This window comes from Rhinolophus hipposideros (assembly GCF_964194185.1).
Source record: "Rhinolophus hipposideros genome assembly, chromosome: 16".
NCBI classification, from domain to species: Eukaryota; Metazoa; Chordata; class Mammalia; order Chiroptera; family Rhinolophidae; genus Rhinolophus; species Rhinolophus hipposideros.
Window position 1 is genome coordinate 38,376,274 of NC_138062.1, and position 16,029 is coordinate 38,392,302.

General features: G+C 42.6%; 1 protein-coding gene across 1 annotated transcript in view; it reads left to right on the forward strand.

The window, feature by feature from the left end:
* Positions 1-5,557: 5,557 nt before the first annotated feature.
* The window catches only part of LOC308509617 (uncharacterized protein), a 44,606-nt gene continuing 34,134 nt past the window's right edge, over positions 5,558-16,029 (forward strand). Inside the window, exon 1 of the mRNA XM_081077859.1 lies at positions 5,558-5,689. Within this exon, the coding sequence (XP_080933985.1) occupies positions 5,687-5,689 (3 nt within the window). The 5' untranslated portion in view covers positions 5,558-5,686. The remainder of the gene's footprint in view (positions 5,690-16,029) is intronic.

A 16,029-nucleotide genomic window follows, 5' to 3' on the forward strand; every position in this document is an offset into this window, starting at 1 on the left:
ATGGACAGTGTTGTGCCACCAAGACAGCTAATGGACTCCAGTAGAGAGGTGCTACATTCTGTCCCCAGATCAAACAAGCCATCTGGACAAAAACTGCACACAAGCATCAGCTCAGTTAGTCAAATTCTGGCACTCATGCTAGCAATACAGGATGCCCTGGCCAAGAGTCAACATCATCTGCACTTTCTCCAGATCCTTTGGCCACTGTCAGTGATCTTGCTGTCTGGTCGCACCATCAGCAACAGGAACTTTTCATCCAAGGTTGTCCCCCTTTGGGATAAATTATTCTCTGATTATGTTGCTCAGAATTGCCCAAATACGAAGTATTATTCCTAACTCTCACATATTAAACCTTAATTTTCAGAGGCTCCTTTCAACCCTCAGAGTGAAAAGTTGATTCTAATTTCTGACTCATGCTGAAACGTTATGGTATTAACCTTGGCCCTGTAAGCCCATGTAATATAAAATCATTGAGGAAACTCTGCCATAAAGGTCTAGGCAGAAGCAAAGGAATTCCCTCCTCCTTTCCCATGGCTAATTTAGTGACTGGCCAGTGCTCCTGATATAAGAAAACACACCTCTAGTAATATAATCAATTAACTTAATTCCCAGGATGAGGAAGGCGTCCCTATAGCTGATTTCAATACATTTTATAGGGCCCCTTACCCCCTCTGTGGGCTATTCTCTATGATCAGTCCATGTTAGATACTCATATAGACATATTACTTATCCTATCTGAAGCCAAAATGCAGGATGCCCCATGACATTATGATGTGAACCACTCATTTCTCCAAATATACAACACTGGGCTCTTCACAAAGTGTGTAATGGAACTTACATCTCTCTCAGGACCTCAGCCTGTAGCCCTATTAGAAGCCAGAATGGATTACTTAAACAAATCTTGCTACCTTCTAAATGGGTCTTTGGTCTTTCAAGACATAGATTCCACCCCCAGTCTTTAGGGCCCACTTCTGTGTCCTAATCAGAAGGCTTGATGGCACTTTATAGGTAAAGACCTTTCTCATTTCTGTCAAAATGGCCACTCTCCCAGGTCTTTGGTTAAATGGAATAGCGTCCATACCCACTATTCTTATATCCAACTCCTGGGTCTTCCTCCTAACATCACCCGTAGTTGGTACCCTCGATACCAGTTTTTTATTTGCAGCACCCACCTTCAAAACACCCTGTGGCCCATCTCAACACAAACGTGCTGCTTTCCTACCAATTGCACTCACTTGTCACTGGCACTGCCATCATGTCATTCAACAATCTCACGTCGTTAATGCCAGTCAAGAAATATCCAAACACTGAAAACCCATGCAGCAGACAGTTCATGTGTTAGAGGTTTTCTATGAAGGAAAACTCCCTGGCAGCTATGGTCACTGATGACCGCTTTGGTTTGGAATATTTGTTAGCCAGCAGGGAGCACTGAAAAGGGGCTGCTTGCTGCATGTGGGTAAACCATGCAAAGTGCCACCAATAACTCCACAGTGAGGCAACTAATTACAAATGAACCACAAATTAAATAAAGTTAACAATAACAAACAATGACAGTCATAAAATAATTGAACAGACCTCTGGAACCCTACCGACATATTTTCCTGGATCTCTCCAGCATTCTGGGATGGCTGGATTAAATTTCATTTGAGGTTTCTCCTACTGAATTGTAAGTTGGTTTTGATTTTCACATGGCCTTTAAAATTCATATTCAAACAATTGAATATTCAAATTCATTTAAATAAGATGGGACATCATTCTGTCAACAAACATCAGGACTGAACTTAAATGAAGACACTGACTCTGTTTTGATGTTTAACTGTTAATGAGATTTAGATACCTGCTCTCCTTGATGGGTCCATGATGGGTAACTAAATTAGAATGTTGACACATGCCCCAGGTTTAGGTAGAAACCCCAAATATGTCCTGATTACAGGGTAAAAGCAAGGAATTTTCAAGATGCAAACCACTTGAGTTATTTATAAAAATTTCCTCTTGGTGCTAGCAAGCTTAAGCTAGTCTTGGCTATACATGCTTGGTTACTGATTCTATCTCTAGGCAGAAATCTGTACTCATCAGTCCTTATGATTAGGATGTTTGTTCACTGTGGTTCAGCCCAGTTCAAAAGTTCAAGGAACAAGATGTGCAAAGCAGTTCCTCTGAAATGGAAAATCTGGCTCCGTTTAAAAACACTTCTTTTATGTTAACTTTCTCATTTCCCCCTTTTTGTCAAGATCTTTGTTCAAGATCAACCACTGGGGTTGTTTGTGATACCTCATTGTCAGGTGGTCCATTCCCGATGTATCATATCCCATATAGGAGGGAAACTGGCTTCGTTGAGAGCCTTTAGGCCACATTTGAGCAACAAGAGTACCAAAATGGAGGAATGTTTGTCATCAAAGCCTATGAAATAAACAAAGGTTAGTGAAGTTCAGCATAGGTATTCCAATAATTTTCTGTGTTATCTTTTATTATCCATGTGAGGTCTCATAAGTATTAGAATCAATTCGAAATTTTAGGCTACCATTATTTGCACAGAGTTATTATAGCATTGTGGAAGTGAGTAGAAGCAGAGTTTAATAATAACCATTATTCCTAAATTTACAAGGAGGTCACTAATTCCAAAATCTGGAATAGTTCTAAACCATGAGGCTATACCTGAAGGTCGCCAACTAAACAGGTGGAAAGACCAGGAGCTTTCAGAGGCCTCTGTTGTAACCAGTGGGCCTGGTCTCTGATTTTGTGTAATTGTGTTTCAGTTAATCCTGAAGAATATATGAAGTACAACAGGTGGTATTAGCGATGGCAGAGACACCACCTTTTTATGCTCTGCTAATTTATCATCAAGAGCAATTCTGTTATCTAAAACAACCTGAGCAATTGAATTTAAAGATTTTCCTTGAGCAGCTATTGCTTTGGTGGTAGATTTGAGCAATCTTTCCTAAAGTTCTAGACAAATTTCTAGACACATATATTTTATTTGTGCCAACATCCTACCATAGAAATAAAATGCTCAAAAATCTCATTTCTTCAGTTTCAGAAACACCACCAGGCAATTCTTGTAATCTGTGATGTAAATTGAAGGGTGATATCCAATGTCGAGTCTCTGAAATAGGCATCACCAATAATCTGACTGCTCAATACCTTCCAAGTTGATAAGGATTTAAGCAATGTGTCCTCCATAGATTTGTCTGCCAAGTACAAGTAAAAATAAATCCTAATGGGGCACAGATAATGGAGTTATGCTAATGAGACTGAGTGAACCAAGGATCTGAAGGATCTGGGCAGTTAAGTTTATCTGTGGGTGCAGTAAAATCATATTGGCATAAGAAGGAAAAGTTGCATAGGACAACTGTTGAAACCTGGGATGGCTGGCAGGCTTACCGTTCCATGTTACAAATGTTACCTCTTAAATTTCTGGAGGTTTGATTGATTAGGCAAGGAGCTGTAGAAAGTCCTAGAGAAGTCTCACTACTCTGATGGTTCAACAGTACAATTAGTACACAGGAGGAATGGCAGAGAAATTGAGACTTAAATGTTCTAAAGGATCTCTAGGTTCCAGTACAGAGAGAGGTTTCAGATGCAAATCCAACAGTTTGTCAGAATTCCTCTATGTGCAAGGGATTGGGCTATGCAGACTAGGCAGTTGTCCTTCTAGGAGAAACTAAGAAGAAAAAGAAAACAACTATTGTAGCAGGTGTTTGGCCTCCCATATTAATACCTTTTATATGCCTCATTTGCGTGATAGAAAGGGATTCATCAAAATATATGCCAAAAGAAAATAAGTCCAATAACTAGTATTGTAGCTGCAATGTATTCTGCAAAGGAAGGATTCTTGGGGTGTATTCCAAAACCCCCAATTAATAAGGTGAACAAGTTTCAATAGGACAGTTAGCATGAGAAAGGCAATAAGGAGTAGTAATATTCCAAAAATAGCCTAAAAGGCAGACATCTAAATTTCAGTACCAACACACAATGCAAAAGAGTTTTGCAATTCAGGCTCATAGGCACATAAGTGTTTCCAGGTTAATTAACACATCCATCACTTCACAGTATTATTGAGAGAGAGAGAGAGAGAGAGAGAGAGAGAGAGAGAGAGAGAGAGATCAGAATGCTTAAGAACTACTCTCTCAGCAAATGTCAATTATACAACTCAGTATATGTATATCAAATCATCACATTGTACATTGTAATCTTTAAAACGATTGTATTAGTCAATTATACATCAATAAAATTTGGGAGAGTCTCCAGGTGCATCTCAAATTTACATAATGAGTATTAAAAATAATAGAAATTCAAATACCTTAGGGATATCATAGCCATTTACATTTCAAAGTTCTCTAGGGATACAGGCAAAAACTGACCTAAATTAAATTTCCTTCTAATGTAAAATGTACACCTGAGAATGTAATGAACACACCTCACACCCTCTTGTTAGACTGAGATGAGTCCCAATGCCCAGGCTGAGGCTGCGGATTCAAACTTCACACCAGAGCCAAGTGCTCTGGATTCTTTCCCTTAAGGACCAAGTGACTGGGGGTGGGGAAGGGAAGGCTCATTGCTGTCAAGGATCAAAGTTTGAAATGAAGCCAGACTCTGTTACAGATGGTGAGGTCACATTGTCTGTGTTTCCAAACAAGGGTCACAGTTCCATGAGTGGCCTGACAGTCTTACACCAAGCCGTTGACCCCTAGAGGACGTAAGACCCTCTTGTTCTGTCGACCAAGCAGAAATGAATAAAACTAGAAATAAATGATAAAGATTTATTCAAGGGTCTTACAGTTTGCAAACTGGAAACACAGCTGGGCAAAAATCCCAGGAGAGTTTTAAAAAAGAAATAAAAGTTAAGAGTTCTTAGAGTAAAGTCACATCCTGGGGAAAAAATCAGTCCTACATTTGTAGCCCTAGGATTGGTTATCAGTGAGATGTCAGGCGGTCTGGATGATGATTGCCAGGTGGGCTGAAGGATAGACGCCAGGAGGTCTGGTGACGTCCTGCATCCTTTAGTGGATAGTGCGAAGGTTATCTGCCAGTAAATAAATGTCCGGGTATTGACACAGGGCTGGGAAGTTCAAAAGTTTAAGTTCCCAAACTAGTTAAGACAGGAAAAAGCATCCTTTCCTGAAGGCCTCGACCTTCTTAATGTTAATAATTTAGCAGCTTTCTTGAAATGACTCCAATTTGTGTTTTCCCTGTCTTCACTCTTTTTCCTCAGTTCCAATCAGCCCTGGCCTGGTCTACCCTCTTGTTCATGATTGCTCCATCTAGAAACTGAATCAGGAATTCCCTGTGCACACCGGTGCCCGGGCCTTCACAAAGAGCTGGGGGAAAACAACACAGGGAGCCCCAGGCAAGGAAAAACTTCTGTTTAAAGTCAAATGTGCCAGGCTGGGTCAGGTTCCCGCCCACCAGCCCAGGCTGGTTCTGCAGAGCTACACGTCCTCCCACCCCATGTCATTCACACAGGACCTTTGCAAATTGTCCAATCAGGGAGTCGCTGGGGCAGGTGGGTGGGGCGACACACTGCAGAGGAGTGGACATCCCTACCTTATCTGTCCTTTCTGGGGATGCCTGTTGCGTGCTGGTAACGGTCCCTGGGTGCTCTGTCGGTCTCAGCCTTTGTCGCACTGATATCTGCACTAGTCGTGGGGGTCTAGGCAGGACTAAGGGAGACACAGGAAACCTAGAAATGGTGAGTGTTCGGGCCGGGTGCGGAGACAGGACAAGGGGTGGTGGAACCAGCGTGGCGGGACCCGGTCTCCCCGTCGTCAGCTCTGGAACCTGCGGACCTCAGTCCCCTCTCGCAGGAACCGTAGGGCTGGGCTGGCTGCCGGGATCCGGGGCGTCCCGTCCCATCACTGCACGCGGCTTTAACTTCCCCAGATTGTGCGGTGACCAAGGGGAGGGTCAGAGGGGACAATCGTGACTCGGTCTCTGGGATTCGTATGTGGGAGAAGCTGAGGTCTGTGGGGTCCCCAAGCCCATTTTTGTCTCCTCAAAGGACCCGTTTTCTCCTGAGTTTTCCAAATGTTTAGGGAGCGGTGTCTCAAATCCACCACCCTGTCCCTCTTCCTGGGACTGGCAACAAGTCCCTAAATTTCCAGATTCTCTAATTCCCAAGCCAACTCCTCCTCTCCGATTCACGGCATCATTATCAACTATTTGTCCTACGGGATGCATTTCAAACACACCCCGTATTTTAATTTTTTATGCTTTTCCCATAGCGCCACGAATGATTCTTTTGTAGAGATTTGTGTATTGAGGATATTTTACATGAGAGGAAAGCAGGGAACAACCACCTGGAAGACGTTATATGAAATCCCCGTTCCTCTCCCCCAGGACCTGGCCTGGGCACAGACGTCCTATGGGAAGTCCTTTGGGTGGAGGTTCCTCTTGTCCTTTTCCTTGATGCTGCGTCTTGTCAGCATTGCCCCTCCGTTGGTGTCACCTTGATTTCTTCGCTTATTTAAAGTGTCCGTTTTTTAACGGGTAAAATATGTTTAACCACTAGAGTTTGAAGACGGTAAAATAGTTCCAAACATGTCAGAAAGAGGTGAATTTTAGAACAAATAAAATATTCCAAGATTACATTCCATTTGTATAGAATTCATCTTTCACACCTCCCGGAGCATGTGTATTAAGTTTCTGAGGTCTGTTCTTTACCTTTGAGTGTTTTCAAATGAAATTCTAGGTCTTGGAATTTCTGAGTAGAAGTGTTCCAGTATGATTAATTATTTACAAACCAAGTTCTGCCTTGGAAATAATAATTAACTGACATCCATTTTCTGAAAGGAATAGGTATTTGGGGGTTTTAGTTGAACTAGTAAAAGTGCCTAACAATTTTCTTCCTTTCCACATAAATGCTAGTTTTAAGTCATTTTGATGGATTGTTCAAACACTGGCTTTGTGTCATTTACAAAAGCAACTGTGGTCCAAAGCAGCTCCAATGAGATTAGAAGCCTGTGGTCAGTGACCCAGGCTAAGGCCCCTTGAGCTGCAAAGGGAAGTACTTGAAGGCCCAGTGGTTCTTCCTGGGGAGCTTCCCCTGCAGGTGTCCTACCTGCTCACACCCATGGTGGAAGGAGTCTTTACCCTGAGAAGCTGCAGCCCTGGAAAGCTGGGTGCACATGCACTTGGCAGGGGCTGGGGGTGGGGCGGGGAGCGACACTCTTTCTGAGGTTGTGGTTTCCTTAGGCTGACATTTTTTGACAATTTATTTGAATTTTGTATCCATGATATATGTGCACTCAGAGTGTATTCGTGTACATTGAGAAAGTCTGTAAAGATCAGGAGTTCTGTCTTGTGGACAAAGGGTTTATGAACTGGGGAGTTCATTTGGATCAGAACCTTAATCAGTCTGAGAGTTTCCTCACTGTGAGAATGGAAGTCTGCGGGAGGGAGCGTTTCCATACTTAACGGAAGGGGGGAGAGTGTGTTTGGAGTTCCCAGAACTCATTCCTAAGGCTGCTCAGGTGTCCTCCTCCTCCTTCCCCAGGGACTGATCCACTGTTTCAGCGGGGAGTATCTAGACCCCAAGGTTGGGAACGTGTTCAACTTTCTGAGTGTGAGTTTCCTTCTGAACTGTAGGGAAGCTGTCTGTTTATGTTTTCATTCCAATATATGTGTTTTTTCCCCATTGAATTCTTTTCTCCCTTGAATGTTGCAGCCTTTTACTTCTAGTTTCCATTAGCACTTGGTCTTTAATATGTAAGTTGATGGAGAGGTAAAGTATGAGTAAGGCAAGAAAGCTGTGGAACCAAATTGAATTTTGGTTCCATTTAGGCTGGTAGAACCTCAATATGTAAGATGGGTGTATTTAAGTTCCAAGGTGTGTTTTCCATGTTTAGGTCAGTTTATGTAGGTCCATGTCTCTAGAGAACTTCAATATCAAAAAGCTATACTCTTCCTAAGAAAATGATGACCTATTTTAAAACATGTGAGGAAAAAGCAATTGATTTTCTATTTTCATTGATATGAGGGAAACGTCTCAATGCTGCTGCCTTTCCAATTTCTGGTTCATTTCAGGGATAAATTGCAAAATGCATTATAGTATACTACTCATTTCTGAAAATATCCGCAGTGAGGAATATAGTGGAGGGACTAATTATTATAATGCCCCTTGTCCTTGTAGTTGGAAATGAATTTGTAAATGTTTGATGGTCTGCAGTTTTATATTCCTTAGTGCTTAAAGGATTAAAACTTGCAGTGGTTTTCTATCTAGAAAAATTAAAATTAAATTAATTTTAAAGAGCAAAAGTTAATTAAAAATAATGATTAAGCATAGAAAAATATGGTGTATATAAATTTCTCTATTTTATATAAATAATGCATTAGAATGTTTTAAAAGAATTACTAAGATAGAAAACTAACTTCAGAAGACTCCCTGCGAGCATATCTGCTCCACACCTGTGTTTTTATCCCACCCACACTCAAATAACCAGGTTTGATAATTTCTTGATCATCCTGTTAGTGTGTCTTTATGTAAAAACAAGCCAGTGCAAAATGCCTGTTTTTCTTACCTGTGTTTGTTCTTGTCATGAGTGGTCAGGGTCCAGGTATTTGATGTTGACTCCTGAAGACTTAAGCTCCACCCCTTCCTTTCCCGCTCCTGCTTCTTACCTGTCAGGCTGATGAGAAGCCTGGAGGCCCCTGCACTAGGAGCTGTTGCTCACTGGGGAGCCCTCCTGTGGGCTGTGCTGCCCTGCGCTGTATCGTGGACCCACCCAGCCTGGGGTCTGTATACATAGGACTCTGAGTTGACAGTTTAGGTAATTCCTCATTCTTTGGGAGCAGGAGTATGGGAATGGGACATGCCTTACAGTGGGCCTGGGTAGATGTCTTGGCTGGAACCGGTCTTTAGAGTGAAAGTGTGAGTGAGGTTGGGTTCGCACAAACATTAGAGGAATCTAAGGGTGGTTCAATGATTATTGTACCCCATGAATGAGGTGAGCCCATCAGATACTCACTACTTAAAAAGCAGGTATTCCAGAGAGAAAGAGAAGAGACAGGGAAGGCAGCCCAGAGCTGGTGGGCTGAATCCACTCTCCTAATACCAGAGGGCTCCCCAGGTTCCTTCAGTGCCCCTGCTGCTGCTGCCCCTGCCTCTATTGCAACCCAGATCCTGACCCTCCGGGCTGTTGGGGACAACACCTAAGGCCTCACTTGGGCACAGCGAAGGATTAGTTCAAACAGGACTTAAGCCCAGGGTCCTTAAATCCTACACAGCAGCCATTTCCATGGGGGAGGCCTGTAACCCAGATGGTGCTGATTTGAGTCTCCCTGGGGGGAAAAAAAGATAAATACCATCTTTTTTTGAGAGGGCACCCACTCCCCCAAAGTTTATCCAGTGAACTAAAATACAAATCGAGGAAGGACACAAGAGAAGGTAGAAAAGGAAAATGTATCAAAAAGAGGTCCATACTTTGACCCAGTTGGAAATCCAAAATATACTAAAAGAATTTCAAAACAAAAAAAAGATAAAAGGACATTTAAAACATACGTATTTTTTGTTTTGTTTTGTTTTGTTTTTTTAAAAGTTTATTGGGGTGACAACTGTTAGTGAAATTACATAGATTTCAGGTGTACAATTCTGTATTACATCATCTATAAATCCCATTGTGTGTTCACCACCCAGAGTCAGTTCTCCTTCCATCACCATATATTTGATCCCCCTTACCCTCATCTCCCATCCTCCTCCCCCCTTACCTTCTGGTAACCACTAAACTATTGCCTATGTCTATGAGTAAAATACACGTTTTGAATTGATGTTACTACCTCCTGAAATGCAATAATTCACAAACATTCATTTGGTTACTCAATAGTAAGTTAAGTTACAGTTATACCTGGGATCTCAGTAAATTTAAGCAAGGATCCCCCATGATCTCAGGGGAATTAATGAATATAATATAGAGGTCAGGTTGGTATACTTTGCCTGAAGCATCAGCAATCTTTGCTTTTTCTTAGTCATAGCACCCATTGTCCTAAAATATTCCACAGTGAATAGGACAGCTCTGAACCAGTGATTCGTGCTTTTAAATTAAGTCCTCATTACTTCCTAATTGAACTCACAAAATGGGGTTTCATGGTTTGTACCCCTTAGTAAAATTAGTTAATATGGCCCAGTGTTAAATAAGTGGGGTCTTCAAGGATTGAAAATTATTATAAGAAACCTTTTAGGAAGAAGTGATTCTCCCCAGTGCTTCTCCTTTGTTAAAGAGCTGATTTGGGAAGGTTCTTAAACGTGGAAAGAGTGAGTGACACCTCGCACTGGATTTGCTGGGTGATCTGTCCTGTTAGCACTGTCTTTCCTGTGTTTGTCAATTTGAAAAGATTTGCTCACTTATTTGAGCCTCAGTTTTTCAAATATTTAAAAATTATATAAATAAAAGAGCTTGAAAGAGGCAAGAAATCGGTGAATTTCAGAAAATAAGAAAATAGTGTTACATTGAATGTGTTGAAAATTGTTTTCTTTTTTTTCTGCCCTGAGTTTGTGTAATAATATTCCAAGGTCTGTTCTCTTTTTGTGTGGGGATAGGGTGCTTTTAAATGGAATTTCAGGGCTTAGAGTTGAATACCAGAAGTGTTCAGGTATGATTGTTGAAATAACAATTTCTTGCCATGCAAATAACAATTAATATCATTATTTTCTGAAAGTAATAAGTACTTCAGGTTTTTCTTATTAAACTAGAAAGATGCCTTACAGTTTTCTTCCTTGTTTTACACATAAACGTTGGGTTAGTATGATTTTACTGCATTCTTCAAATATTGGGTTTGTGTCATTTAAAATATCCACGTGATCCAAAGCAGTGTGACTGGGAACAGAAGCCTGTACCCAGTGACCCAGGCTAAGGCCCTTGAGCTGCAAAGAGAAATACTTGAAGGCGCAATGGTTCTTCCTGGGGAACCTCCCCTGCAGGTGTCCTACCTGCTCACACCCACCGTGGAGGGGCCTTTACACTGAGAGAAGCTGCAGCCCTGGAGAGCTGGGGGTGCAGGTACATGTGGGAGAGGGGAGTTATACCCGTTCTGAGGTTTTAGTTGTGGTTTCCCGGGGCCTGTTTCTAGACATAGGTAGGAGTTTTGCGTCCACAGTGCAGGTGAGCTCAGAGTGTAATTTGCACATTGAGAAAGTCGGTGAAAGGAGTTCTCTGTCCTGGGTTAGGGTTCATGAATTGGGAGTTCATTTGGGTCAGAACCTTACACTGAATCCAGCTGAGATTTTCCTCATTGTGAGATGAAGCCTGAAAGTGGGAGCATTTCCATTATTCCCTGGGGAGAGGGGGGTGTGGGAGCTCTGAGAGTTCATTCCTGGGGCTGCTCAGGTGTCCCTCCCTCCTTCCCCAAGGACTGACCCACACTAGGGGTCCTATCTCAACCTGGAGAGTCCAGAATGTGGAACCTTCTGAAAGTGGCTTTCCTTCTGTCCTGTGGGAAACATGTTGCTCATCTGAGCTGATTCCAATACTTCTGTTTCTTTCCTTTGGATCCTTTACTGACTGAATAATGCAGCCCTTTGGCTCTGGTTTCCTTGGACACTTTGTAATTTTATTCTTTGTGTAGGAAATAACATGTTTAGTTTCTTGGAATTAAAAATGTAAGTTGACTGAGAGAGTTGTTATTGATAAGGCACGTAAATAGTGGAACTAATTGTTCCTCTCAGGCAAGAGAAACTCAAGATGTGAGATGAATGTATTTAAGCTCTCAGGTCAATTTTTCATTTTTACATCAGTGTTTGTATGTGCGTTTCCCTGGAGAAGTGAAATTTAAAAGGCTAAAGTAATTGAATTTTTATTTTAATTGAAATCAAAGCTTATGTAAATCTTTGAAAAGCCTACTGTGTGTAGGAAGCTAAACCCAAATGCCTATTGCCTCATAATATGGTACTTATTCTTAAAATATCTCCATGTGAGATTAAGGGAAGGACAAACTAGGGTATAAATTGTTTTTTAGTTATCAGGAGATTTGCAAATTTTCATTTTGTATGGTTTACACTTTTGTAACTGTTTTTGTTTAAAGGAATTAAATTTTAGGATGGTTTCCTAAAAAAACAAAGACCAGTAGATAGTAAAACATGGTGTGTATAAATTTCTCTGTTTATTTTAAATAAATCTGTAAGATCGCAAAGTCTAACTTAAGAGGACTCACTGCCTACACATCCTGGTCGCTCCGGTGCTTTAGTCCAGCAACCCCCACATACACAGCTTTGGTCATTTCTTGAGCCTCCTCTTACTCTTTCTTTACATAACAACAAGCCCTTGAGAATGCCTGTTTTTCTTACCCATGTTTGTCCTTGTAATGAGTAGTCAGACTCTGAATTGTTTGATATTTGCTATGGCTTAAGCCTCCTCCTCTCTCTTCCTTTGTGTCCCCACCTGGACAGGCTGAGGACAAAGTCCAGGGCTCCCTCCTCTGGCACTGTCATCTTCCACCACACAAGCCCCTGCCTGTGAGCAGGACTCTTGCCCCAGCCCCGCCCCTGACAAGGATTCTTTGCTGGAACTTTAGTCAACCTCTGAGCCTCCTCCCAGGCCTACCTGTGCACATGCTTGTATAATCCAGTTTTAGCAGGAACCCTGATGTCAGGTGAACCAGAATCCCCACCCTCCTGTCTCATACCCCTCCATATCTGATCAGGTTCCCCCTCCTGCACCATCTGGTGATGTCTGATCACCCAGGCCTGTCTGCAGTAAGAATCCTGTTAGGTCGGTTTAGCAGGAACCCCCAAGCCCCGGATTTTTCTCTTAGTTATTTTCCATGCACTGACCCCCACCTGTTGTCTGGCTGTGAATTCCCACTTTTCCTTGCTGTACTCAGACGGTAGCCCAATCTCATTTCTCCCCATTGGGAAAGCCCTCCACAATGGTCTCTACACCTATCACAGTGGTTCTGATAAAACCTGCCTTATCATCTTTGACAAGTGGCGCTGAATATTTTTTCTGTAACACCCCCAGTCACAATGAAATTCCAGGCCAGGCTCCTTCCTTGCTGTTTCAAGCCATTTCACAGCTGCCCTCCCCAGATACCTCAAACACGTAAAGTTATAGACCTTCTCCTACCCTCTATTTGTGTATGTGTGGGAGACACACGAGTATCAGTCTCAATATGAGAACCATCCCTCTGCGAGTGACCATAACACTTGGCACTGTGAGCAGCATGTCTCAACGTGACCACCTACCTGGGTCTGTCTTTTCTTGCTCTGACTTGCTCACCTGCTCTGCTGCCTGATGGCTGCCGCACTGTGGGCTGCTGGGTGCTAGGGAGCTGGTGCTGTGAGCTGTGCTGCCCCACGGGGCAGTGTTGACCCCATCTAACCCCAAAGCTATGTGCAGTCCACCAGAGTGGGCAGTTTCGAGAATTTCCAGGCATTTGGGAGCAGGCATATGGGATTGGGGCCTTCTCTAAAGTCCTGGGTCGATGTCTTCGCCCAGATTTCTCTGTGTGTTAGAGTGAAGCTGTGACAGAAGGTGGGTTGGCCCCGACATACCCGGGGATGGGGTGGGAGAGTGGGACTACACCCTGTGTGGGAGGTGGGCCCATGGGGTAGTTATGCCTAGAAGGCAGTTATTTAAAAAGAGAAGAGAAGGGGTGAAGAAAGCCAGTAGGTGGCCGCTGATCCACATCATACCAGAGGGCTCCCCAGGACCCCTCAGTGCCTCTGCTGCTGCTGCCCCTGCCTCTACTGCAGCCCAGATCCTGACCCTCTGGGTTAAGGGGACAACACCCATGGCCCCACAGTGGCACAGCCAAGGGATCAGTTCAAACCAGTTTAAGTTTGGGGTCCTTACACTTTATAAAGCAACCAGTAATCCTGGGGAGGCTTCCAACCTGATATCACCAATGTGAGGTCCTCTGGAGGAAAAGAATACATAAATACCAGGGTAGAGAGGACACCTTCTTCCAAGAAGTATATAACGTGACCAAGAAAAAAAGCAAAAACTGAAAAACAGGGAAGGACAGGAGGGAGGGAGCAAAAGAAAAATAAACTAAAACTAAGATGTACAATTTTACCAATTAGAAATCCACAATGTACTAAAAGAGTTCACACAAGAAAATAAATAAATAAATAAAAGGTCGCTGCCTGGCTTTTGGGGACTCTAAAACACAGGTTCTGCATTAATTTTGCCATCTGCTGTAATGCACTAATTCCCAAACCTTCATACAAGTCATCAATAATGGGACTCAAATTGCAGTTATACCCAGGATCCTACTAAATTTAAGCACGATACCTCAATAATCTTAGAGGAGTTTCTGAATATAAAATAAAGGATAAGTAGGTATGTTCCTTCTTAGCCATCAGAATTATGGTCTTGCCTAAATTTCCCATAGTCAAAGCAACCATTGTCCTAAAATATCCCACACTGAGCAGAGAAGCTCTGAACCAATGATTTATAAGTTAAAATTATATGAAGTCTTTGCCATTTCCTAATTGGCTTCACACAAAGGGACCCCAGAGATCTTACCCCCCATTTAAATTACTTAGAATGGCCCTATGTAAAGTAAACGGCCTGGTAGCATTAAAACTCTTACAAGAAACCTATTTATAAAGAAGTGATTATTTATAGTGTTTCTCCTTTAATGCTCCGATTTGTCCTGATCTTAAACGTGGAAAGAATGAGGGACACCTCACACTGGATTACCGCAACCTCAGGGCTGTGGTCACACCAAATAAGCCCCTATTTCTAGTCCCCAACATTATGGAAATTACTGCCTCCATCTACTCAGCTACTGGTAAATATTTTGCACCCAGAGATTTGGTTAATTCTGTCTGTTCAGTGCCTATGTCAACAGCCTCTCAGATGCAGTTGGCCTTCACCTCTGAAGGGACATGACACACCTTTACCTGGCTCCCCTCAGGGGATTTCAACATCGTTGCCAGCACACACAGTCTCTGCAGGCAGGATCTGACCTGCATCCAGGAGCCACAGGTATGACATTACATTAAGGACATTCTCCTCTAAAGATGGTCATTTGACATTCTGTTAAGTACAGAATATTGTGGGCATATTTCAAACTGGCTATTTTTCTGTCCCTCTTTCCAACTTTTTAGACAGTGGTTTACCCCGTGATCTGAATTCTTTGATAGCTCTAAAAAGATTTGTTGATTTTAAGTTTGTTTGCTTTTTTTGGATGAGGATGGGAATGTCACCTTCTAACACCAGAAAGGAAACCAGAGGTCTCTGACTCCATGTTTTAACATTGCCTTCTGGTGTGTTGGAAAAACCCAGTAATCTTCCTGAGTAGGGAAAAATCCAATTCTTCCCTCCTATGTGTCTCCTTTACTTTCACTCAGAATACTTCACTTCGCACACTTCTGGTCACCAAATGTGTGAGGGTTTTTCACCACAACAGGCAATTCTCTGTGACACCAGCTGGGTGTTCCATAGCTTAACTCAGTCATAACATTATGTGTCTGGAGATAATGTTATATCCCCCTGATTATGACATTATGCTCAGTCCCACAAGACTGTTCCCATCCCACTTCTGACGCCAATCACAGGTAGCAGGTCCCAAAGGGTTCATTTAAGTTCTGTCCAAGCTGTGTACAAATCAGAGGTTCCCACCCTCCTCCTTGGGTTCTGTTAATTTGCTAGAGTGGCTCGTAAGGCTCAGGAAACACAATTACGTTTACCAGTTTATTAGAGCATGTGATAAAGGATACTGATGAACAGGCAGATAAAGAGATACACCAAGCAAGGTCTGCTGAGGTCTCTGCGGAGTTGGGGTGCATCTCCCAGTCTGTGGATGTGCTCACCAACTTGAAATCTCTCTGAACCCTATCGTACTGGGAATTTATGGAGGCTTCCTCAAATAGGCATGATCAACTAGTTATTAATTCAATTTTCAACCCCTCTCCCCTCTCTGGAGGATCGGGGTGGGACTGAAAATTCCTACACCCTGATCATGGCTTGGTCTTTCTGGTGACAACCCCCATCCAGGAACCATCTGGGAGCCCAACCAGAGTCGCCTCATTAGAACAAAAGATGTTCCTACTGCTCTTATCGTTTCGGAATTTACAAGGGTTTCAGAAACTCT